Here is a 23,731-nt window from a genome sequence, read left to right on the forward strand (position 1 = left end):
AACGGTACATATATTTCTACTCTAATTTTTGAGTGTAAGACGGCTGGTTCAACAGTAGCCTACCAGAAACGTCACTCATCTCTCTCTCTTCGTCTTGCGTCTCCTGCCTTTTCGTCAAAGTCGGTACTGAACAGACTCATCATTTATTTTGTCACAGTGTCCGTCACTCTCTCCTGTTGTCGCTCTGTGTCAATTTCATCTCAGTAAATTAGCCCTTGAGCTTGTGCTATCCTCTCCATGACACAGTTGGCTATCCTTTTTGTCTTCTCAGGTGACTCCAGAGACAACCGCTTCACTTCAGACAGGGATGAGTACGGGGCGGACACCATGACTGAGATAAACATCATTGGACGCATCGTCATCAACATGTGGAGAGTCATGAAAACAGAGGTGAACAAACCATCTCAGCTTTGTGTTATAGGTGGAAAACTTTCAACTTTGTGTTTTGCTGTTTTTTTGCTGTTTTTTTTTTTTTTTTAGTTTTCCATATAATTAAACTTTCTTCTTCAATAGTCTTGGCATGTTTTCATTTTGTACTATTATTACTTTCTTCCCATAATATTTTGACTTTAAGCCTTGCCTAATTTTTCAAACACGACAACTTTATTTAGTTTTATTGTTATCTCATATTAATGAGACTTTAAAAAGAAACATAAGTATTTAAACTCTGTGCTAGTAAAATTACATAATTTTTCATCATCATAATGACTTTATTCTCCTAAAATTAAACAACTTTTTTTGTTAATATTTTGAATTTATTCTTGTAAAAATTACAGCTGTTTTTTCCCCATTCTATTTAAATTTTAATTTTCCTCGTGAATTCATGTGACAACTCTGCTGTTTTCTTTGTTCCTCATAATATTATGATATATATATTTTGTCTTAAATATTTCAACTTTATGCTACTAAAATGAATTATTTACGAGATTCTTCTAAAATTATGACTTTTTCCTGTTAGATGACAACTGATTTCTCTTAATATTTTTATTTATTCTTGTAAGATTACTGTTGATTTTTTCTATATTCGTTACTGGGCCACAAATGGCCCCCAGGATGCCTTCTAGACACCCTTGGATTGCTCAAAGTTAGAAGTTCAGTCTTTTTTCGGCTTTCGTTTCAGGTGACACTGAACAACTACAGTTTTGAGAATGTGGCCTTCCACGTGCTCCACCAGCGTTTCCCCCATTACAGCCCCCGCACGCTGTCCGACTGGTTTGACCACAGCACTGACCTCTACAGGTGTGTCTTTAACGCTGCACACAACACATGTATATGATTGTACCTTACCCTATTGTAATTGACACTGTTAGAGTGGTATTCACTCAACGCTGTTTTTTCCCATCTGCATCACATTGAGAGATGCTTATTGGCCAAGCCGGTTACGGATCATAATAGTAACAAAGTTGAAATATATGGAAAATTAAAAAAAAAAACAGCAAAAAAAATATAAATAATAAAATAAATATATAAAAAATATATTTAAAAAAAGAAAATTTGCTCTCTTCAAATCCTTTTCTGGCCCCCAAATAAACGCTATATCAACATGTAAATGTAGCGTAAATGTTAATATCAATACACCGTATGTTTTTGTATCAGGTGGAAGATGGTGGACCACTACGTGAGCCGCATGCAGGGCACCATGCGGATCCTCCAGCAGCACGATATCATCGGCAGAACCAGCGAGCTTGCCAGGGTCTTCGGGATCCAGTTTTTCCACGTTCTCACTCGAGGGTCACAGGTACCAGCACAAACCTCATCCGGACTTGTAGGTTCCAGGTTCCATTTTTTTGGAGTTGCTTTCAATGTCCTTTGGGATTTATGGTCATTCAGACTTCATTTTTTATTATTTATTATTTATTTATGTTTTGTATTTGATTTTTTAAAATAGTATTCAACTTTCAACTTTGGTATTTGCTTTTCATTTTCTAAATAGAACTTTCTTCTAGGAAAATTTCTCCTAATATTCTATTCCCATAAATTCCTATAATATTATAATTTTTCCTCAAACTCTGTTTCTTTCTCATATTTATTTTATTCTGTTTTTTTCTCTAATATATCAGCTATGCTACTAAAATGAAAAAGGTTTTCCTCATAATATTACAAGTTTCTTCCCTCAAAACAATGATTTTTTTTCTTGTTGGTATGCTACGTTTTTGCATAATATTTTGACATAATTTTCCCCATTTTTGCTGTTTTTTTCCCGACTATTTTTTTTTTACTTTGTTCTTGTCAGTTGTGTTTTGTAATATTACCGCTTTATTCCCAGAATATTTTCACTTTATTCCCGTCATTTTTGACAACCTAATTTTCTAAAAATGACAACAATTTTATTTGTTGTTTTATTTCTCATAATATTCAGACTTAAAAATAGCATTTTTTTTCTTGAAGAATTGAAAGTTATGCTTTTACAGTGATTAGAATTATTTCTTGTTAGATTACAATTTATTTTTCTTACTATTTTGACTTAATTCAGGAAAAATTACTGCAAATTTTTCATTTTTTTTTCCTGTACCACAGGACTTTGGACACGACACCCGTGGCTTATCATATCCAAAGAATCCTAATAACGCTCTTGGTCTTGTCCCTGCAGTACCGCGTCGAGTCCATGATGTTGCGTGTGGCCAAGCCGCTCAACTACATCCCCGTGACGCCCAGCGTCCAGCAGCGAGCCCAGCAGAGGGCACCTCAGTGCCTGCCCCTGGTGATGGAACCAGAATCGCGTTTCTACAGCAACTCTGTGGTCGTTCTGGACTTTCAGTCGCTCTATCCCTCCATCGTCATCGCGTACAACTACTGCTACTCCACCTGCCTCGGCCACATGGACAGCTTGGGAACGTAAGATCCTCACAGTCCTTTTCCTTTTTTTTAGTTTATGTAAAGGGAACTGTAGGGGTGTTATTTCATGTCTAGAGGGCTCTAATTCTTCTATGTTCGAAGTACAGGAAGTGGGAATCCTCGCTCATCACAGTCGGGTTCTGGAACCAATTAACCGTGATAACCGTAGTAGTCTACATTGGCCACGAGGAAAGTCAGTAATGCTACTGTAATGTTGGGTGAGACACACAAGCACCAGACCTGATCGAAGGACCGACAGACTTTTATCGCAAGTTGGAATGATCTCACGACAGGCGCGGCAATCCCTAACACGGGCTACTGTTGTAAAACTCAACTCTGAACCCCCTGATGTCACTTCCTGTCCTTGCACCACTCGGCTCCGCTAGCACCATATTTACAGCAACACACAAGCACATGTCTTATTGATGTCTTACTTTGTCTTATTATGTCTACTATATTGGGTAATAGGTGTGCAAAGGTTACTATAGGGGTGTTATTTCATGTCTAGAGGGCTCTAATAAGGTTTTCTATGCTCTTCTGATACCAGGAATTGACTAAAAACTGCGAGTAAATCTGCTGAAGATGACGTGATGATGATTTCTCTTTCGATTTCAGGACGGACGAGTTCAAGTTTGGCTGCACCTCCCTGCGGGTTCCCCCGGAGCTCCTCTACCAGCTCCGAAACGATATCACCGTGTCGCCCAATGGCATCGCCTTCGTCAAGGTATGACCCTCCAATGCGAGGGATGTGGATCAGCATTCCCAGCGTGTCTGCTGTCTGCTCAGGCGTCGGTGCGGAAAGGCGTCCTTCCCAGCATGCTGGAGGAAATCCTCAACACGCGCATCATGGTGAAGCAGTCCATGAAAGCCTACAAGCAGGACAAAGCCCTCATGAAGCTGCTGGACGCCCGCCAGCTCGGACTCAAACTCATCGCCAACGTCACCTTCGGCTACGCCGCCGCCAACTACTCCGGACGTATGCCCTGCGTGGAGGTCAGCACCTGAGAACTTTTGACACGTCTTGTCGTCGGTCCACCTCTGCAACCTTCTGACTTATCTTCAGGTTGGTGACAGCATTGTCCACAAAGCCAGGGAGACGCTGGAGAGAGCCATCAAGCTGGTCAACGACACCAAGAAATGGGGAGCGCGGGTCGTGTACGGAGACACTGACAGGTACTGCATACTGTAATACTCAGTCGTAGTACTTTGTTGTGAGTTTGTAGTGTTGAGGTGAATAAGAAGGCGCTTTGTGGCTTGTCCTGTCCAGCATGTTCGTGTTGTTGAAAGGAGCCTCCAAGGAACAAGCCTTCAAGATCGGCAACGAGATCGCAGAAGCTGTGACTGCAACCAACCCAAAGCCAGTCAAGCTCAAATTTGAGAAGGTAAGTTCACACAATACCATTATTAATAATAGTAATAATAAGAAGAACAACAATAATAACAACAACAACAATAATAATAATACTCATAATAATCATAACAATAACCATAATAATAATACTACTCATAATAATCATAATAACAACAATAATAAAAACAACAACAATAATAATAACAACAATAATACTCACAATAATCATAATAATTATAACAACAATAATAACAATAATAATCTCATAATAACAATTATAATCTCATAATAATAATAATAATGGATTACATTTTATACAGCACTTTTCAAGGCACCTTACCTTTGAGAAGGTAAGTTCACACAATACAATTATTAATAATAGTAATAATAATAACAATAACAACAATAATAATAATAACAATAATAATAACAATAATAATAATAATAATAATGGATTACATTTTATACAGCACTTTTCAAGGCACCCAAAGCACCCTAGTGGTGGTATTCTATATCTGTATCCACAGCCGCCTTTGGGTAGTCGGACCGAAACATTGCTGCCAGCTTACGTATACAACATCTAATTTATGGCTAAATTCTAATCTTGTGACAGCCGCCTTGTACTTTATAGTAGTACTTTTAATACTTCTACTAATTGTTGAACTACTGTGCCGCTCGCGGATCAGGAGCCAATCACTGCACTCACGACAAGCTTGTCATCTCATTGGAAATCACAGGAGGTCATTACTCAATATACTCAACAGTCCGACTCATAAAAAGAATACTAAAGCCATCACACAGCAACTTAACACGGCAAAGGTATACCTCGGAAGTATACAAACATGTACCAATATGAGTTTAAAACAAAAAAGCAAGTTTTCCCACCACAATATGCCGTTGTATGACGTGGACACGCGCACGTGTGTGTGTGTGCGTGTGTGTGCGTGTGTGTGTGTTAGGTGTACCTGCCGTGTGTGCTGCAGACAAAGAAGCGCTACGTGGGCTACATGTACGAGAGTCTGGAGCAGAAGGAGCCCGCGTTTGACGCCAAAGGGATTGAGACGGTGCGGCGTGATGGTTGCCCTGCTGTTGCCAAGGTAACAGCCAAAGCAATCATCTCTTTTTGTCTGCTTTCCACCAAGCTTCAGTCATCTTCTCATCTGCATCACACCTTCTCGCCTTCTCTAATTGCGCTCTAATGGCACCTTAAATGTCGTAATCATCTCACATGTGGTATTGTCACTTCCTGCTCGTCTTCCTCAGATTCTGGAACGTTCCATCAAGCTGCTCTTTGAGACGCGGGACATCAGCCAGGTCAAGCAGTTTGTTCAGCGCCAATGTGTGAAAGTGCTGGACGGCCGCGCCAGCATGCAGGACCTGACCTTTGCTAAGGAATACAGGGGCAGCGACGCGTACCGCCCCGGAGCCTGCGTACCCGCCCTGGAGCTCACCAGGTGTGTGTGTGAGATCATTGTTGATAGTCGGGTATGGATGGCGTGTTCACACATCAGACGCCTTTGGGATGAACCAAAGTCCAAAGTCTGGACACACAGGCTAAAATGTATACTGTGTATTATGTGTTTTTTTATGATTTAACGTTTATTTGGAGCTATTTTTAGTCATATTATAATATTTTTTAGTAATTTATTTTTATATCTTTGAAATGATACAAAATCATTATTCAATGTATTATTATTAATCAATGTATTATTAAACTTTAATATTAATTAATTTGTAAATGTCATTTATTTATTGAATTAAATTTTAAATGTTTTGTATTTTATATATATATATTTTTTTATTGGAAGTATTTAATTAATTAAAAATTAATTAGTACATTAACATTTTTGGTACAGCGCATTTATGTTGTATGTATTTCTTATTTGTACTTTTAAAAATAATTTCATTGAATTATTTTGACAAATATTATTATTATTATTATTACTTTCACATGTATTTAATTTATTTAATTTATTTAATTTTATTCATTTATTTATTTTTATTAATACATTTAAAAATATTTACATATAATAAAACAAATATTTATTTTGAAAAAGTCATGATAAAATTTATTGCGAATATTATATTTCTTCATACTTTAGTAATGCCTGTTGAACAAAGACAGCATTTTTTTTTTAATTACAAGAAGTGCAGAAGCTTGTTTTGGCCGCCATTTTTATTTTCATTTTTACTTCCTGTGTAACTGAGGCCAGTTGTCCCAATACTTTAGTGTGTAGAGTGTACAGCAGGCAACATAAATAAAGAATACAGCAGTTAGTTGCATGATATCAGCCTCAAAGTACACGTGCAAGTCCAGTCTGTTGCTTAGCAACAGAGATTGTAATTTTATAATGCATCTGCTTGGTCGCCAGACGTATGATGGCGTACGACCGCCGTCTGGAGCCACGCGTGGGGGAACGCGTGCCCTACGTGATCATCTACGGGATGCCTGGCATGCCGCTCATCCAGCTGGTCCGTCGGCCATTGGACGTGCTGCAGGACGCCAGCCTGCGCCTCAACGCCACCTACTACATCAGCAAGCAGATCCTTCCGCCGCTGGCCCGAATGTTCCAGTTGATCGGCGTCGACGTGTTCCGCTGGTACCAAGAGCTCCCCAGGGTGAGACAACGGATAAACGGATAAGCTGGAGCTGCTTATTTCCTGTTTTGTTGTTGGTACTTCCTGGGTGTGTCAGGTTGAATGGCGGGAGGACAACCTAATGACGGACTTTTGTCAAAGTGAGGCGCTGCATTGTGTGATGGCTGCTTCGGAGCAATAGCGCCCTCTGGTGGAAAAAAACATGCATATACCACAGCCAGTCAACTATAATTACAATTCCATGGAATATGGACTAGAAAAATGACACTGGCCGGATTAAAAAAAATGTATAGAAAACTTTTTCTGTACTATAAAAAGTACACTGGCCGGATTAAAAAAAAGGATTAGAAAACTTTTTTATATACTTGTATTACTTTATTAAATAAACTTTTCCGCCAATATATAAGGACAGTGAACAGTCATGTTTTTATTAACAAAGCTTGTCTCGTCCTTTGTTCCCAGATCCAGAAGGCGTCCTGCTCCTCGGCCTTTGGGGGCGAAGAAGCGGGCAGGAAGGGCACCATCTCCCAGTATTTCACCACGCTTCACTGCCCCGTGTGCGACGAGCTCACCCAGCTGGGCGTGTGCTCGCGGTGCCGTGCCGAGCCCCAGCGTGTCGCCGTTGCGCTCCACCAGGACATGCGGCAGTGGGAGCGAGAGCAGGATCAGCTACTGAAGGTCAGTCAGACGTCCGCCGCCCTATCGTTTTGTCCAATAGAAATGAAGCGTTACCGAGCGTGTGTGTCCTCCAGGTGTGTAAGAGCTGCAGCGGCTGCCCGGAGCGGCAGGTCCCATGCGTGTCCCTCGACTGCCCCGTCCTCTACAAGCTGAGCAGGGTCTCCCGGCACCTCTCCAAGGCGCCCTACCTCCGTCAGTTACTGGAGCAGTTCTGATTGGCCGAAGACATCAACGGCTCCTTTGGTGCTATCGGTCCCGCCCCTTTCATCCTGTCCAGTGTTCCGGTTTGCTCCCTGTGCTTGTGAATGTTCAAACGCTGCTTCTTCGAACGTTTTGAACAAATTGTCTTCATCATGGAGTCTCTGCTTTTTTAGCTACTGCAGTCTGGTGTAAATGATCCATAATTCTCACTCTTATCAGTATTTAATCAATCAAACGCCGGCCATGAATGCTGTTTTAATCTTGATGACGTCATACCCGTCTTGTCTGCTCATACCTTTTTTTTTTTTAAACAGGGACTGTTGCAATACTGTATTTTTGTCAATTCCATTATGGAGTGCATATAAGTCTTGTGTGTGTGTTTCAAGTTCACTGTGCTGTCAATCAAACCCTCTCCAGACTCTCTGGTGTGCTTTGTACAAATGTAAAAAAATATGACTATTGAAGGAGGCGGAGGTCTTCTTTTATTGGATATTGCTGTGGGGGGGGGGTGAACTTGCAGATTGATATAATAAAAGTGTATTCAAATGTCGTTCGAACTTGGCAAAAAGGTTGAACCACGGTGATAAGACACAAAATATACACAGCAAACAAGAGCAAAAAAATATCTGCTTTAGTGCACTGTGCACTTAAGTGCACTTAAGCAATGGAGCCACAATGGAGCTGTCTGTGCTCACTCAAACCGCAATGCACGGACAGAATCTGCTTGCTCGCACTCAGTAAAACACTGCCCCCTAGCGTGTTGGTAGAGAGTTGCAAGTCACGAGCCTTCTTGTAACTTAAGTCATGTAGAATTCAAGTACTTTTCTGGGGAACTTAACTAGTAAACATAACTAACCACCTCTTAAAAGTAATTTGCCCAAAAGTACTAAGTCAAAAACGTAAAAAAGACGTAAGGGGTTAGTATGTCGTTTTTTTCAACTTGCTTCTAATTTACTCTTCTGGTCAAAAAAACGCGGGGAACCTCACACACACTCAACAGGGGCCCCAGAAGTACCCAAAAAGGGCATAAAATGCCAGCGTTTGAATTTGGTGATTTTTGACAAAAAACGTAAGGGGTTAGTATGTCGTTTTTTTCAGTTTTTTTCAACTTGCTTCTAAAGCTGTTTTCTGGTCAAAAAAAGACAGGGTACCGTCTTGCGATACAAAATATCAAAGTGGCCCTCGCATCCTTTCAGTTTTCACTATCTCGCTGGATAAAGTTTGGCCACCCCTGGTTTAAGTAAAGAGCTGGGCCAGCCTAAGACTAGGTTTGGGCCAGGTCAGGTTTAGGTTTTTGTGCAGGCCAGCCTTTCAGTCACAAAGCCAGAGGTCGACAAATCACGGGTGTTCAGGTTGCAGCGTTTAGTCTCTCTTTACTCTGTCAGGAAGAAGCAGCGGCTTGCGTCTGGGCGAGTCTCCTGCCAGGGAGGGGGCGTCTGCTGATGAGTTGGCAGGATCCTCGTCCACCTCCAGGGGGGACGCCTCCTTACGGGGTGAACTCAGGCTTGCAGTGTCATCCATCTCGATGACTTCAAAGTCTACATCGTTCCAGTGTTGGGCTTCGTTCTCTTCCTCCTCGTCGACTGCGTCGGAGTGGAGCAGCGCCTGGCGGTATTCGCCGTCGTCAGCGCCAGGCTGGACCCGCCTGTAGCGCTTGGGGGTGTGGCCCGTGGATGAAGAGACCAGCTTGTACATGACCGGGAAAAGGATGGAGGTGAAGGTGGCGGTGATGAGGCACAAGTACATGAGCACGGGATGACCGTGGACTTTCCCCAGCAAGAAGCCGACGAGGGCGGGCATCACCATCTCGCCGAGGGCGGCGCCTACCACAAAGGTCGCTGCCGAGCGGCCCGTCACCGTGGTGTACTGCTCCATCCAGGAAATTCCGCTGGGGAAGGTGGAGGACATGGACGCCCCGTACAGGCCGGTGCAAACCCACAGAGCCAGCTTGACCTTGCTGAAGAGGCAGAGGAAGAGCGAGGACAAGGTGGTGCCCACCAAGCTGAGCAGTATCATGGTGCCCGGGTACAAGCAGGACGCAAAGAAGATGGAGAGCAACCGACAGATGGCGAATGTTGCCCAGAATAACGAATTCAGCCCGGCAGCGTGGGACTGGTCCATGTGAGCGTAGTCCTTAGCGAAGGTGAAGATGAAGGAGCCGTAGGTCACCTCGGCGCCGACGTAGGCAAAGAAAAAGAAGAAGAGCAGGACGACAAGAGCCGTGTGATGTCTGGTGACTCGCTGCTTTGCTGACGACGCGTGGGCTTTGCCACTGGAGACGTCGCTGCGAACGGAGAGAAAGAAGAAGGGAAAGGAGGTGAGGAGGACAAACAAGCCGATGACGATGTAGGCCCACATGGACTTCATGTTTCTGTCCCTGCTGTGGACCAGCTGGACGACGGTGTGGTCGTCGTGTGCGACGGGCCCCGTGGCGATGGCGTGGGTGGTATTGATCAGCACGCTTCCGGCGCTCTGGTTGCCGTTATGGCCAAACAGCAGTTTGGCGATGATGGGCGCCACAAAGGCCCCGGCTGCAAAGCAGAAGTGCAGAGCCTGCATGTGAGGTCCAGCCTGCTCGCCCCACGTGTTCAGGATCAGGACATTCCCACCTGGGAGACAGGAGAAGACACAGCCGTAGGACAGAGGCTCCAGATATTCCTGTCACGTGAAGCAGTGATACTCAAGCATCCATCCAGCACTTGTGAGTCAGTGTGGTCATGAAGCACTTTTGAGTTCATCGAAACTGAGTCTTTGTCAAGTGACTGTGACCAAAACTTGAGTCTTCATCCAGCACTTGTGAATCAGTGAATCTCAAGAGGTCATCAAGCACCTGTGAGTTAATAGAAACTGAGTCGTCAAGTGATTGTGACTAAAACTTGAGTCTTCATCCAGCACTTGCGAGTCAGTGAATCCCAAGTGGTCATCAAGCACTTGTGAGTTAATAGAAACTGAGTCGTTGTCACTTGACTGTGACTAAAACTCAAGTCTTCATCAAGCACTTGTGAGTCAGTGGTCATCAAGCACCCATGAGTTAATAAAAACTGAGTCTTTGTCAAGTGACTGTGACTAAAACTTGAGTCTTCATCGAGCACTTGTGAGTCAGTGAATCCCAGGTGGTCATCAAGCACTTGTGAGTTAATAGAAAATGGGTCGTTGGAACTTGACTGTGACGAAAACTTGAGTCTTCATCGAGCACTTGGGAGTCAGTGAATCTCAAGTGGTCATCAAGCACTTGTGAATTAATAGAAACTGAGTCGTTGTCACTTGACTGTGACTAAAACTCAAGTCTTCATCAAGCACTTGTGAGTCAGTGGTCATCAAGCACCCATGAGTTAATAAAAACTGAGTCTTTGTCAAGTGACTGTGACTAAAACTTGAGTCTTCATCGAGCACTTGTGAGTCAGTGAATCCCAGGTGGTCATCAAGCACTTGTGAGTTAATAGAAAATGGGTCGTTGGAACTTGACTGTGACGAAAACTTGAGTCTTCATCGAGCACTTGGGAGTCAGTGAATCTCAAGTGGTCATCAAGCACTTGTGAATTAATAGAAACTGAGTCGTTGTCACTTGACTGTGACTAAAACTCAAGTCTTCATCAAGCACTTGTGAGTCAGTGGTCATCAAGCACCCATGAGTTAATAAAAACTGAGTCTTTGTCAAGTGACTGTGACTAAAACTTGAGTCTTCATCAAGCACTTGTGAGTCAATGAATCTCAAGTGGTCATCGAGCACTTTTGAGTTAATAGAAACTGAGTCTTTGTCACTTGACTGTGACTAAAACTTGAGCCTTCATCCAGCACTTGCGAGTCAGTGAATCTCAAGTGGTCATCAAGCACCTGTGAGTTAATAAAAACTAAGTCTTTGTCAAGTGACTGTGATCAAAACTTGAGCCTTCATTAAGCCTTTTTCATAGTATTTTATGGATTTTTTTATAATCTTATGTTTGTAAAGTACACTGACATACCTGCAGTGACAGCCATGATGTTCTGTACATGTAAAATAGCCTGTCTTCTCCACCTTCATGCCCTTGAAAACGTTCATGTGCTTAAACTGCATGAGGCTGATGACATGTGATGGACTGATTAGATAGCAACCAGCCGAACAGGTCACAGTTTCAAACAAGAAAAAGACAATCTGTCTGTTGCCTACTGTCTATTGTGGCAATGAATATATATATATATATATATATATATTTTGACATTGTATATACACCACCCGACCAAAACGGTCAGTTTAAATTTATTCCACCCACTGTGAGGTCACAGAGAGCCGGTGTTCGGAAAAAATGGTCATCCCAAAACTTATTTCCTGGCTAATAGGAAACCTTTTTGTCTTACCTGTGTCCAGAATCCCCATGGAGATTCCCATGCTGGACATAAACCCGGTGAGGAGCAGTGCATGTTTGCAGAAAGGGATGGCACACATTCCACATGCAGTGACCACCATGGAAATTCCTGGGGAGGAAAAAAAAACATTTATTTCATGAACACTGGTATACAGCAGCATAAAAAGGGTTAAACAACTTTGACAGTGGATGCTGATGTGGCTGAGGGCTTACCAAGCAGGAGATTGGGGTTCATGCAGTCAAAAAGGATGCCTCCTAAGAGAGAACCGCCGATGTAGCCTGTAGATCGGCCAATAAAGATGTAGGAGATATTGCTGATATTCTTCTTCACGTTCAAAGCCAGGTCCTCAAATGTGGGTCCGATAACTGAGACACCCATTCCCTGGAACGACAATCATTCCCTAATGACATACTTCCTTGCACCTCATCTTCTACTTATGTGAAGTTTCCAGAAAAACAATACATCTCAGCTTTGTGGTATCGCTAGAAGCTTTTGCTATTTTCTTGGGTAGACACATATAAAGACTTACCACTATCATACTAGGTGTTAGCAGGCTAACGCTAAGTTGTTAGCATGTTAGCACCACAAATAAAAAAAGGTCAAAGCACTTGTTGGGGACATTTAGCCTTCCCGGTACATTGTGCTATCATGTTAATGTTAACATGTTAGCATGCTAACATAGTTTTGCTATTTTCATGGGTAGATATTTATAAACACTTACCACTTTCATAGTAGGTGTTGGCGTGCGCGCCACAAAAAAATGGTCAGAGCACTTAAGCACGAAATTAACTTTCCCGGTATATTGTGCTATCATGCTAATTGTTAGCATGCAAATGTTAACATGTTAGCATGCATAGACACGCGTGCGTAGACACATATATAAAGACTTACCATTATCATACTAGGTGTTAGCATGCTAACACTAGGTTTTAGCATAGCCAGCATGATAACATAAGCAGATACGCTATCAAGCTAGCTAGACGTTAGTATGCTACATAACTAGACTAATATTTGTATTGTTTTGAGAGGTATATCCCGGTCAATAGGTTCCAAACGCAACATATGAGTTTCCGCAAAGTAGGATTCCTTACTTATAAATGAAATGCTTTCATAATAAGAGCATAGAAAACCCATTTATGACCTCATAAATGACTTAACGTTATCATGAAAGCTCTAGACATGACATGACAACCTTATAGCCACATTTACACTCCTATTATCGAATATTATTTTAACTTGGCGTGGGTTACGCCACAACAGTAGCCCATTTTGGGGATTATTGTGCCTTTTGTGAGGATCATTCAGACCTGCCATTACAGTGTCTCATGTTAAATTAGCTTTTTTGACTAAAAATAGGCCCTATTCATAACCATAACCAAATGATATTGCGGTCATTTCATATTCTCTGTGGGTCTAGGAGTTGCAAATATGTGTTGTGGGTTGTGCTGGTTTAATTGAGGTGTTCAATTAAACACTATTTTTTTTAAACATTCGTATTGTTTTGTTGCGATTTTCACTTGGCTGTTAGCGTCTAAGCTAATTTCAATTCAGTCGACGAGCCCGTTTGGACTGGAGCGTTTAGTTTGAGTATTTGTTTTGTTTATCTTGCGGATCAAGAACAAGTTTGGCCAGTGTACTAATGTCATGCACCGTTGCAACGACGAGACACTGGTGCCTATTGTAAATTTAAACATATTTATACTTTCTTTTAAAGAGTAAAATCAAATCCATACAATTTCAAGATGTGACGTTTCGTAGTTCCGCTGCACGTGAACAGGTGTCATGCTAACAGTTAGGCTAAGCTAAGTCAGGCTAAAACCTGACATATGTAGACAAATAACACATAGATGTGTTAATATAACAAGCGTTAAATAAATGTTGTCAATATAACAAGTGTTAATTAAATGTTGTCTTACCAGGCCGAGGAATGAGGCACAGAGCGCGAGGCTGACCATCCAGCGGCCGCACGCCGCGTAACCGCCCCCTCTCCCCCCGCCGACCACCTTCACCCGGTCGTCGCATCCCGGCTTCGTCGTCCTTTTGACCGCCTTCAACGCACTCTTCAGACCGGCCTTCCCGGTGTCCTTCCTCTGGTCAAACAGGGTGTCTTCCTCCTGCTCGTCGTCGTCCATCATTGTAGCGAAGCGAACGTGTTTCTTTTTCACCATCGCCGGCGAAGACATAGCTGACGTCAAGGCTTCTGTGTCACGTGACCAGGAAGCCCATCGGCTCATATCGCTTGAAGGCCATCATTTAAATGTTTAAAAACACACAAATGAAATACCCGCCCCTTTACGTCTAACAGTCCCAGCCCTTAAAAGACGCTGGTTCGATCACGGAGAGGTTCTTCATCTGGTTACACTGGTGGGCGGTACAAGAGTGACGACCGTTACGTCACATTGGCGTCGGCAATTTGTGATTGGGGGTGGGCGGATCCAGGAACGAATTGTCAGTGTCGATATCAACTGCAGTATCGCAGCGATACCAGCGCAATGAGATCGATGTTTTTTCCGTTTTTTTTTTCTCATAAATATCTTTTTTCCAGCGAGGATCGCATCTCAGTTTTGTGATATGGATGAAAAAACATACTTTATCATGAGTATGAACTACGGTCTATGCTCATTTTTGCTGTTCTTTATTTAAACAATTTTAAATACTTAAACTTTTTAAATAATCTTAGAAAAAACTCAGCGGATAATGACTTTATTGCCATATTATAACTCTTTTTCCTTATCAAAAATTCTAAAACATTTTTTACATGACTTAAAAAAATATTTAAACTTTATGCTACTAAAATAATATTTTTCCTCATAAGTTTATTCTCGTAACTACTTTTTTTTAGCTTTTTAAATTTTTTTAAAATCTAATTTTCATTTCATTTTTCATCATTTTCAGCTCATAGTTGTGACTTCATTTCCATAATATTTTCACTTAATTCTTGTAACATTATAACTTTTTCCACAACTTAATTGTCCACAAATTAAATCACAAAAATAGCGTATTTTTCCATGAATATTTTAACTCTATGCTACTTGAATTTCTTAGCTTTCTAGTGCATTCTTGTAAAATTATTTTATTCAGTAATATTCTGATTTCATTGTTCTGCGACCTTTTCCAAAAATTACAACTTAATTTGTTTTGTTTCATGATATTACAACGTTAAAGTAGCTTTTCTTAAATATTTCAACTTTATGCTACTAATGTGATGTCATTTTCATCAAAATATTGATTACAACTTTTTTCTCTTAATATTTTGGCTTTATTTTTGTAAAATTATTGATATTTATTTATTTTTTTTACAAGTGACGTAACGAAAGGGTAACCAGGGAGAAAATCACAGAAAAACATTGCGTTTAATGATATTGGACAGTGGGACATCGTGTCATCATTATCCTGCTTCAAATAATAAAATGACCACAGGTCTCTCGGACTGGATAAAAATGGACGGAAGTAGCTGCGCAGAACGTGCGTCTACACTCACAAGTCCAAACTGCACACAAACACTGATAACAGATGAAAGGCACATAATACAAAACAAAAAAGCAATAAACTCACCGCAAATGCTTCCCAACTCGGGTCTTGAAATATTTTAAAAAGAAAAATAAGGCACTTTTCTAAGGCACGTCCACTGGTAAACTTTCTCTACGAGTGGCAAGGATGACAAATAAAATAAGGACGAATACATACATACAGCGATTTAGCAAGGATTGGTCGCTAGCAGTATAAACCTGAGTTCATTGAACAAAAGTATGATTGAAAATGCATGTGATTCTTTCAGATGAATTAAGACAGGACAGTTATTGTTTGCCTCTGATTATAGAGATCTGTTTTTTTTATATGTTTATATGTTTTATATGTTTACTGTGCTTTATGTTTAAAAAGCTTCATTGAATGGATGCATTTCTTTCCTACAGGGGTGCCCAAATGTTTGCCAGGTAAAACAGAAATAGAAAAAAGTACTGGACTTGATTTGAATACCGCTATCATACTAGATGTTGACATGCCAATGCTAGAATGTTAGCACCACAAAAAAAAACGGTCACTTGTTGGGGGTAATTAGCTTTCCTGGTACATTGTGATATCATGCTAATTGTTAGCATGCTAATGTTAATATGTTAGCATGCTAGAGTACTAACATTTTTTTAGAGGCATATATGAAGACATACCACTATCATGCTAGGTAGGTTAGCATTCTAACGCTAGATTTTAGCATTGCTAGCATGATAAAATCAACAAACTAGCATTTTGTGCAATTTTAATGACTATGAACTAAAGCAGATACTTATCGCCATCAAGCTAGCTAGGTGTTAGTACGCTAACATTTGCATGTTAGCATGGAAAAATGACTATACAAACATTTGGATTATTTTGAAAGGTAGGCAATTAGACATAAAATTACCTTTTCTCACAAAAACATTTGTTACCGGGCGGGGGGGGGGGGGGGGGGGGGGGGGGGTTTAACATGTCATCTAAATTTCTTTCCATCTAAGCGACTTTAGCTAGTTTTTCATAATATATTCAATCACCGGATGTCTTAAGATATTTCTTGTTCATTTCTTTGAAAGATAAAGTGCAACTTGAAATTTTTTAAAAATATAAATAGTATTTTTAAGCAAAAATCTGTTGAATAAACAGACGGGATTTAGATGTAAAACAATATATATTAAAATATATTTTTAAAATGTTTGGACACTCCTGGTTGAATATTGTTTGACTTTGGCTCAAAAAATGAATATTGAAAAAATTACATATAAATATACAGTATATATATATATATACACATACAGTATATATATACACATACAGTATATATATACACATACAGTATATATATATATATATATATATATATATATATATATATATATATATATATATATATATATATATATATATATATATATATATATATATATATATATATATATATATATATATACAGTATATATATATATATACACATATACACATATACAGTATATATATATATATACACATATACACATATACAGTATATATATATATATATACACATATACAGTATATATATATATATAATATATATATACATACACACACATACATACAGTATATATATATATACACACACATACATTTAGGCCTGTAATATTTAGAATGAGGAAATGTATGAATTAATTGAAGAAAAAAAAATGTCAAAATGACTCCGCCTCTATTTTGCATGTAATTAATAATCTTTAACAACATACACAGGATCTTTTCCTTCACAAAAAGTATCAATTTGGCCCCTGCATGTTTTTTCTGGAAAAGGTTTGGACACCCCTGGTTGAATCCATTCCTGACTCCTCCTATTTGAATGTCCCTGTTCTAGAGTCAGTCATAAAGTCATCAAACGGATTGTCAAGCCTCATCAAGGAAATGTTCCACAAGGATGGAAATGTGTGTGCAGCTCTACCTTTTCCACACCTGAGGTTTATAAAGCATGAAAAAAAAACAATCATTACAATAACACAACATATGGATGTCATCTCTACTGTGTGTGGTTGCTAGGATTTTCAGTCATTTCAGCACATTTGGTCTCTTAAGTCAAGAAGCAAATGCCCGTCAATTACTGCCTGGCATTTGGACGATATAAAAATAAATACAACACGAAAAAAAGAAATTGATGTTTGGTAAACTGCGCTTCGAGGCAATGATTGACATAACCTGACCGTCAGTCAATAATAATTAGTCACACGTCCATCTTGTTTGCTTTCGTGACTTCCTGTACGACGTCTTGATAAAATCCACACGCGCTGCGTTGTCATTACACGCCTCACACACAAATGAAAGGTGTGAAATGTGTAACGAAAAAGCACGTGCGACAGCAGCAACGTGTGCGTCTGTGGACAGTCCTTGTCGTATTACTACAGTACTACTATTACTACTACTACTACTACTACTACTATCACACCTACTGTGTGGTCTATAGGGCAGATATCGACGTTGCAGTATTTGTAGTGGACAAATACATGTTTTAGTTTTCATTTAGTACATGAATCTTGTCGGAAAACAGTAGACGATGATATAAGGCTGTGTCTCAAATTGAATACTTCCGTCAGTACGCATCAATACTTTGTACACAGTGTACACTTAGATCCTCCCTTATCTCTGCTTTTGATTGTAAACACAGCAGTCCCTCGCCACTTTATGTTTCATTTTCTGTTATTATGTCTACTATATTGAGTAATAGGAGTGGAAAGGTGATTATAGGGGTGTTATTTCATGTCTACAGGGCTCTTAAAATGTTTAAAAAAAAAAACAATATTTAGAAGGTTGTAAAAAAGGGTTAACAAGAAAAAGTGCCGCCTGCTAAGCATCCAGCAGAGGGCACTGTTTCACAAGTCCATCTGATCTAACAGGAAGTTACATTGACAAGATGTGATGTTGTGGAACTGCGCATTTTGTAAATATTAAAAATATGTACTGTACACTAATGTCTGACATTTTCTTTTTATATTTCGAAGTAATCCGTCGTTTATCATGATTAATAATTGGTTCCAGACCCGACCATCCTTACTTATAAATTTAATATTTTTTTACTTAAAGCATAGAAAACCTGTTTTTTTTAACCATTATTAGAGCCCTCTTTACATGGAATAACACCCCTATAGTCACCTTTACAATCCTATTAAGCAATATAATAGATAAAATAAGACAAATAAAACATAAACAATAATATGCACATGTGTGTTGACGTAAATATGTTCAGGGCAAACAGGAAGTGACATCAGTGGTTCAGAGTCGAGTGTTAGCTCGGTGTAGTTTATGGTCACAACAGTCGCCCATTTTAGAAGATGAGATATCTCCAATGCACATTTTTGCTAAGAGCTTCGCAGAGGTCATGTGGACGGAAAAATTTACAAGTAGACCGAAAAAACACATGACAGGAAGGACGAAGTGAGAGCGCGTCGTTGTAAATATGTAATTCATGGTGTTATATTTGTAAATAGTTGCTTATGTTGGTATAGTTATGTAGATATTTGAGCTGTCACTAAAGCAAAAACATTGTAATTTTTTTTTTTAGTTGGGAGCCGATATTTTCCTGAAACCTATGTTCTCCTGATTACAAAACAAACAAAAAAAAATTTCTGATGAAAGACGGGACTCTAAGGCTGCACAACGGTCGAGTGTTTAGCGCACAGACCTCACAGCTAGGAGACCAGGGTTCAATTCCACCCTCGGCCATCTCTGTGTGGAGTTTAACTCTAATATTTCTTTTGGTATGCTCCATGTTGAAAGATCAGTCCCAAATCATCTAAAATGCCCGATGCTGAAGGGGCTGTCGTTTCAATGTATTGAATGAGAAAATAAAATACCTTCATAAATTCCTCTAAAAAGGTTAATTATGTGTATTCATGTTTTAAAATATGATATTTGCAATACATTTGCTTGGTTTGACTTAAATAAAAGTGGGTCAAATTACTGACCATCACAAAATGCGGGACACGGGTATAAAAAATTGGCGTCCATTATTTGAGGTTTTTCGGCACTCGCTTCCGTCAGTACATTTCAATGAGAACTGTGTACACTGTGTACTTAGCGTATCAATTGCTTGCGGTTTTTCACCAATCACTGGTGGTCCTGGAAAGTAAAAACGGGGCTCTACTGACGTCTGTTCCTTTCCGCTATGTCGCCAAGATGGTGACTACTGAGGGTAACACTCAAAGGACGAAGTAAAGTATGGAATAGAGACACAGCCTAAGTTCCGCTGATCAATTTCCTTTTTTTTTTTTTCCCCTAAGATCCAAACGTTGATGCACCTGTCGGGAAATAAATGCTAGTGTTGTTCCTGTTAGTGTGTGTTGTCTATCTTCAACGGCGGGTTAAAATGGAGGCCATCACTCTGCTTTCCTTTTCCAGCAGAGCTTTCCTTTTAAGACCAAAGCCTCGGATTTTCAAACCGCGGTCAGTCAAGTAGGATTTCAAGCCGTATTGCATAGTTCCTGGTGATCACATTCATGTTCAATTAAAACTCTTCCTGCTTGTTATGCTTCCACACTTTCCTAGCGGCGGACCTTCTGATACTGAAAGGCTCAGGTTCTTATCTTTGGTAATTGGTCTCACTCGTTTGTTCATTAAAGGACGGACTCTCCGGCTTTGCACTGCGACGGCTCTTCCTGAGGCTTGTCATGGTCTAACATCTTCTGGGTGATGTCCAGCCCGTTCTTGAGAGCTTCCTCTTTTTGCCGTTTCTTGGTCCTGGCCTCCACCCAGGGGATCAGACACAGCATGGCTCCGCCGATCAGCGGGGGGATACCTGCCAGGTAGAACGCCAAGTCGTAGTTCCCCAGCCTGTCCCTGAGGAAGCCTAGGAGACAAGGAGAAGAAACATTTGTGATCAATGTGGCAAATGAGTCTATTTGAGGATGAGCTTTTCCTTGCCTGGAGAGTGAATGAGATGTTTGTAGCCGACAACAATTGCCTATTTTTTTTTAGAAAAAAATTTAAAAATACAATTTTGAACAAAAATTCTGCAAAACGTGACTTAAAAAAATCTTTTGATTGGTGCGGCATTTCTGGGCAAGCACTTGGTGAGTGTGGAGAGTTTGAGGCTGGCGATGTGTTCGTCCATCAGGCAAATTTGGGGACGAGTACCTCCTCAGTACGGATTTGGGAGCATGCAGACGCTATGTAACACTTTTAGTGCAGGAGGCGCTTTTGTTGTGCTCATTGTGCATTACTGTACTACAAGTTGAGTCGCTCCCAAAGAGCGTTACCTGCAATTGGGGGCCCCACGGTCATGGGCACAGACATGAGGCCCAGGAGGAAGCCGATGGCTTGGGAGACATCGGCGGGGCCGACCAGCTCAAAGGCGATGGGAGCCATGATGCAGATGAAGCAGCCGTCAAACATCCCCATCAGCAGACACACGGCAATCAGTCCTCCAAAGATGTTGCACAGCGGGATCATCATGGACATGACGCCAATCACAAAGAAGGACGTCACCTTGGAAGATGAAGAGGAGGTGGTGTGTAAACAGTTCAGTTATTCAATCAAAAAATGTGACATTACAATAAGGAAAAAGTCACAATTTTCTAAAATATTATCAGGAAAAAGATGTCATTTTAGTAGCATAGCATTGAAATATTAAATAATTTTTTTTTCAATAAAACCAAATAATGTTGGATTTTTTGTAAAATTAGGTTGTAAGTAAAAAAAAATAAAGACCAAATATTATGGGACTAAAATAGAAGAATATTTACCAGAAGATAATTGAAATAGTTGAAAAACTAAAGCAAAAAAAGCTGTAATTTTCAGAGAATAAAGTCAAAATATTAAAAGAAGAAATGTCACATTATAACGACAAAAAATTTCACAATTATATGAGAAAAAACTTGTAATGTTACCAGGAAAAATAATGTAATTTTAGTAGCACAGCGTTGAAATATTAAAGAAATATGTTTGTTGTTGTTGTTGTTGTTGTTAAATAAAACCAATAATGTTGGAAGTTTTGTAAAATTATGTTATCAGGAAAAATGATGTCAATTTAGTTGCATAGCAATGAAATATTAAATAATGTTCTTTTTTTAAATAAAACCAAATGTTGGAATTTTTGTAATTTAGAATAATTTAAAATAAAGACGAATAAAGTCAAAATATTAAAACAAAAAATGTCACACTGTAACAAAAAAAAAACATCACAACTTTACGAAAAATAAAACTTGTAATATAATCAGGAATATTAATGTCATTTTAGTAGCCTGGCATTGAAATATTATTTTTTTCTTTAAATAAAACCACATAAAGTTGTAATTTTTGGAAGATTGGGTTGGAGGAAAAGCTATAATATTATGTGAATAAACTTAAAATATGGGAATAAAATTATGAGAAGAAAGTTTAGGAAGACTACTTAAAAAGAAAGTGAAAACATTTGAAAAAAAACAGCATAAATGTGGGAAAACAGTACAGTACAGTATATGTACAAAATATCAAAGCGGCCCTCCTTTCTGTTTTGAAAGGTGCCTGCACGTACCTGCAGGTAGACTTTGTTGACCCCGTGAATGTAGTCCGCAACCCTGCCAAAGATGAGACGGCCTACACCGGATGTGATGCCGATGCACATGAGCAGAACTTCTTTGTTGGAATCCTCCCCAAAGCGCTCCTCCACATGCTTCATCTGTGGAACACAAAGCCAAGAAATGAAGATCCTTTGATTATGATATTCGGTATACACGCATCAAATGTATAAGCAGCTGGGAAAATATTCATTCATTTTCTACCGCTTATACTCATGAGCTCGCAGGGGTGCTGGAGCCTATCCCAGCTGTATTGGGGCGAGAGGCGGGGTACACACTGGACTGGTGGCCAGCCAATCACAGGGCACATATAGACAAACAACCATTGACACTCACATTCATACCTATGGACAATTTGGAGTCGCCAATTAACCTCGCATGTTTTTGGAATGTGGGAGGAAAACCCACGCATGCACGAGGGGAGAACATGCAAACTCCACACAGAGATGGCCAAATGTGGAATCGACACCGGTCTCCTAGCTGTGCGGTCTGCACATTAACCACCGTGCAGCTGCTGTGAAAATATACTGTATAAAAACCCGCCACTAGATCTCGCAATGCACCATCTTTAATAAACACGTGTTGCAAAGCGTCAGTTATCAAGGAAACGGTTGTCGGGAATTATCAACAGAACAGGTGAAAACATCATGTGGTTATGGTGGAATGTGGTTGGCCAGGACAAACTGCTAAGCTCAAACACAGCGAGAAAAGAAATACGCATTACATCAGGACATCGCACACAGAATAATATGCAGTGTTTGGACATTTTGTAAACAATTCGGTGCGATTAATTCCAGGCTTTCCAGAGAAAATGATGCCTTTCCTTGCTATCAGTTGATGATTTGGGAGTTTAGTTACAGTAACTCAACCCTCCCTGCTGGCAACGTTTCACATACAAAAACAAAGCTGTGCAGTGGGATCATTGGTTTCCCACATTGTGGCCGTAAAAAAATTCCGCAAAGTAGGATTCAATGTTAATAAACAAAATATTTTCAATTAAAAAATTCTAAATTCACCATTATTAGAGCCCTGTAAACATGAAATAACACCCCTATAGTCACCTTTACACTTCTATTACTCTTTGTTTACACCACATTGTGCAGGCTACGGGATCACAGAAGAGACACAAAAGATGATGGAAGCAAGAAGGCAAAAATTTACCATTTCCACAACAAATGTGAGGAGAACTCACACCCACTTCATCATGTCGGACATGCCATGGCTAACTTCATGCAGTGTAAAGGTAATGTAATGAATTTCTATTACTGGTATTAGTGACTATAGTAATACATACAACTTACATATAATTTCAATATTATATATAATGAAATATATAGAATATATTTCCCTCTGAACAGATTCAATGTCCCTCCATGACTATTGAAACTCAGCGTCTCCGAGAGTCTGTGTACCTGTGGTGTATTACCAGCAGCACCCCACCCACAAGACATACACAAAAGACATCACTCGAGATGGTAATCTGACCTTGCTGTGCAAAACGTTCTGTTCTTTTTTCGTGTAATGTTCAGAGGGGGCATCCGTATCCAAAAGTTATATCTGGAGACATAAAAAGTTATTTGCTCCTCGGATGTATTGCACGAACACCAGTGCGACTCCCAAATACAAGGAGCTCAGACTAATGCTCGGCGGAATCAAAGTCCATGGAAAATACAGACGTTCAATGACA

At 40.0% G+C, this 23,731-nt stretch overlaps 3 protein-coding genes across 3 annotated transcripts in view; 1 reads left to right on the forward strand and 2 right to left on the reverse strand.

The window, feature by feature from the left end:
• The window catches only part of rev3l (REV3 like, DNA directed polymerase zeta catalytic subunit), a 39,065-nt gene extending 30,692 nt beyond the window's left edge, over positions 1-8,373 (forward strand). The window contains exons 20-32 of the mRNA XM_058069956.1: positions 272-390; positions 1,121-1,239; positions 1,597-1,738; positions 2,591-2,835; positions 3,451-3,559; positions 3,622-3,828; positions 3,899-4,008; positions 4,103-4,217; positions 5,146-5,283; positions 5,450-5,640; positions 6,559-6,805; positions 7,247-7,462; positions 7,537-8,373. Of these exons, the coding sequence (XP_057925939.1) occupies positions 272-390; positions 1,121-1,239; positions 1,597-1,738; positions 2,591-2,835; positions 3,451-3,559; positions 3,622-3,828; positions 3,899-4,008; positions 4,103-4,217; positions 5,146-5,283; positions 5,450-5,640; positions 6,559-6,805; positions 7,247-7,462; positions 7,537-7,677 (2,099 nt within the window). The 3' untranslated portion in view covers positions 7,678-8,373. The remainder of the gene's footprint in view (positions 1-271; positions 391-1,120; positions 1,240-1,596; positions 1,739-2,590; positions 2,836-3,450; positions 3,560-3,621; positions 3,829-3,898; positions 4,009-4,102; positions 4,218-5,145; positions 5,284-5,449; positions 5,641-6,558; positions 6,806-7,246; positions 7,463-7,536) is intronic.
• Positions 8,123-14,402, reverse strand: mfsd4b (major facilitator superfamily domain containing 4B). Its single transcript, XM_058071204.1, has 4 exons — positions 13,924-14,402; positions 12,220-12,388; positions 11,999-12,115; positions 8,123-10,272 (listed from the first exon to the last, which is right to left on the reverse strand). The coding sequence occupies exons 1-4, from the start codon at positions 14,239-14,241 to the stop codon at positions 9,026-9,028; spliced, it is 1,851 nt and encodes a 616-aa protein (XP_057927187.1). The 5' UTR covers positions 14,242-14,402; the 3' UTR covers positions 8,123-9,025.
• A 2,789-nt stretch (positions 14,403-17,191) lies between these two features.
• Positions 17,192-23,731, reverse strand: part of slc16a10 (solute carrier family 16 member 10) — a 28,332-nt gene continuing 21,792 nt past the window's right edge. Inside the window, exons 4-6 of the mRNA XM_058072318.1 lie at positions 22,002-22,145; positions 20,746-20,974; positions 17,192-20,336 (exon numbers count right to left, since the gene is read on the reverse strand). Coding sequence (XP_057928301.1) covers positions 20,104-20,336; positions 20,746-20,974; positions 22,002-22,145 — 606 coding nt within the window. The 3' untranslated portion in view covers positions 17,192-20,103. The remainder of the gene's footprint in view (positions 20,337-20,745; positions 20,975-22,001; positions 22,146-23,731) is intronic.

The sequence above is a fragment of the Doryrhamphus excisus genome, chromosome 1 (assembly GCF_030265055.1).
Source record: "Doryrhamphus excisus isolate RoL2022-K1 chromosome 1, RoL_Dexc_1.0, whole genome shotgun sequence".
Taxonomy (NCBI): domain Eukaryota; kingdom Metazoa; phylum Chordata; class Actinopteri; order Syngnathiformes; family Syngnathidae; genus Doryrhamphus; species Doryrhamphus excisus.

What these genes read in the sequence shown, in the direction of transcription:
- mfsd4b (XM_058071204.1), bottom strand. Translation starts at nt 14,241, where the DNA reads ATGAGCCGATGGGCTTCCTGGTCACGTGACACAGAAGCCTTGACGTCA. An exon ending in GTGCCTCATTCCTCGGCCTG is followed by an intron (nt 12,389 to 13,923) that starts GTAAGACAACAT and finishes TTGTCGTTCCAG; the next exon opens with GGAATGGGTGTCTCAGTTAT. An exon ending in GAACCCCAATCTCCTGCTTG is followed by an intron (nt 12,116 to 12,219) that starts GTAAGCCCTCAG and finishes TTTCCTCCCCAG; the next exon opens with GAATTTCCATGGTGGTCACT.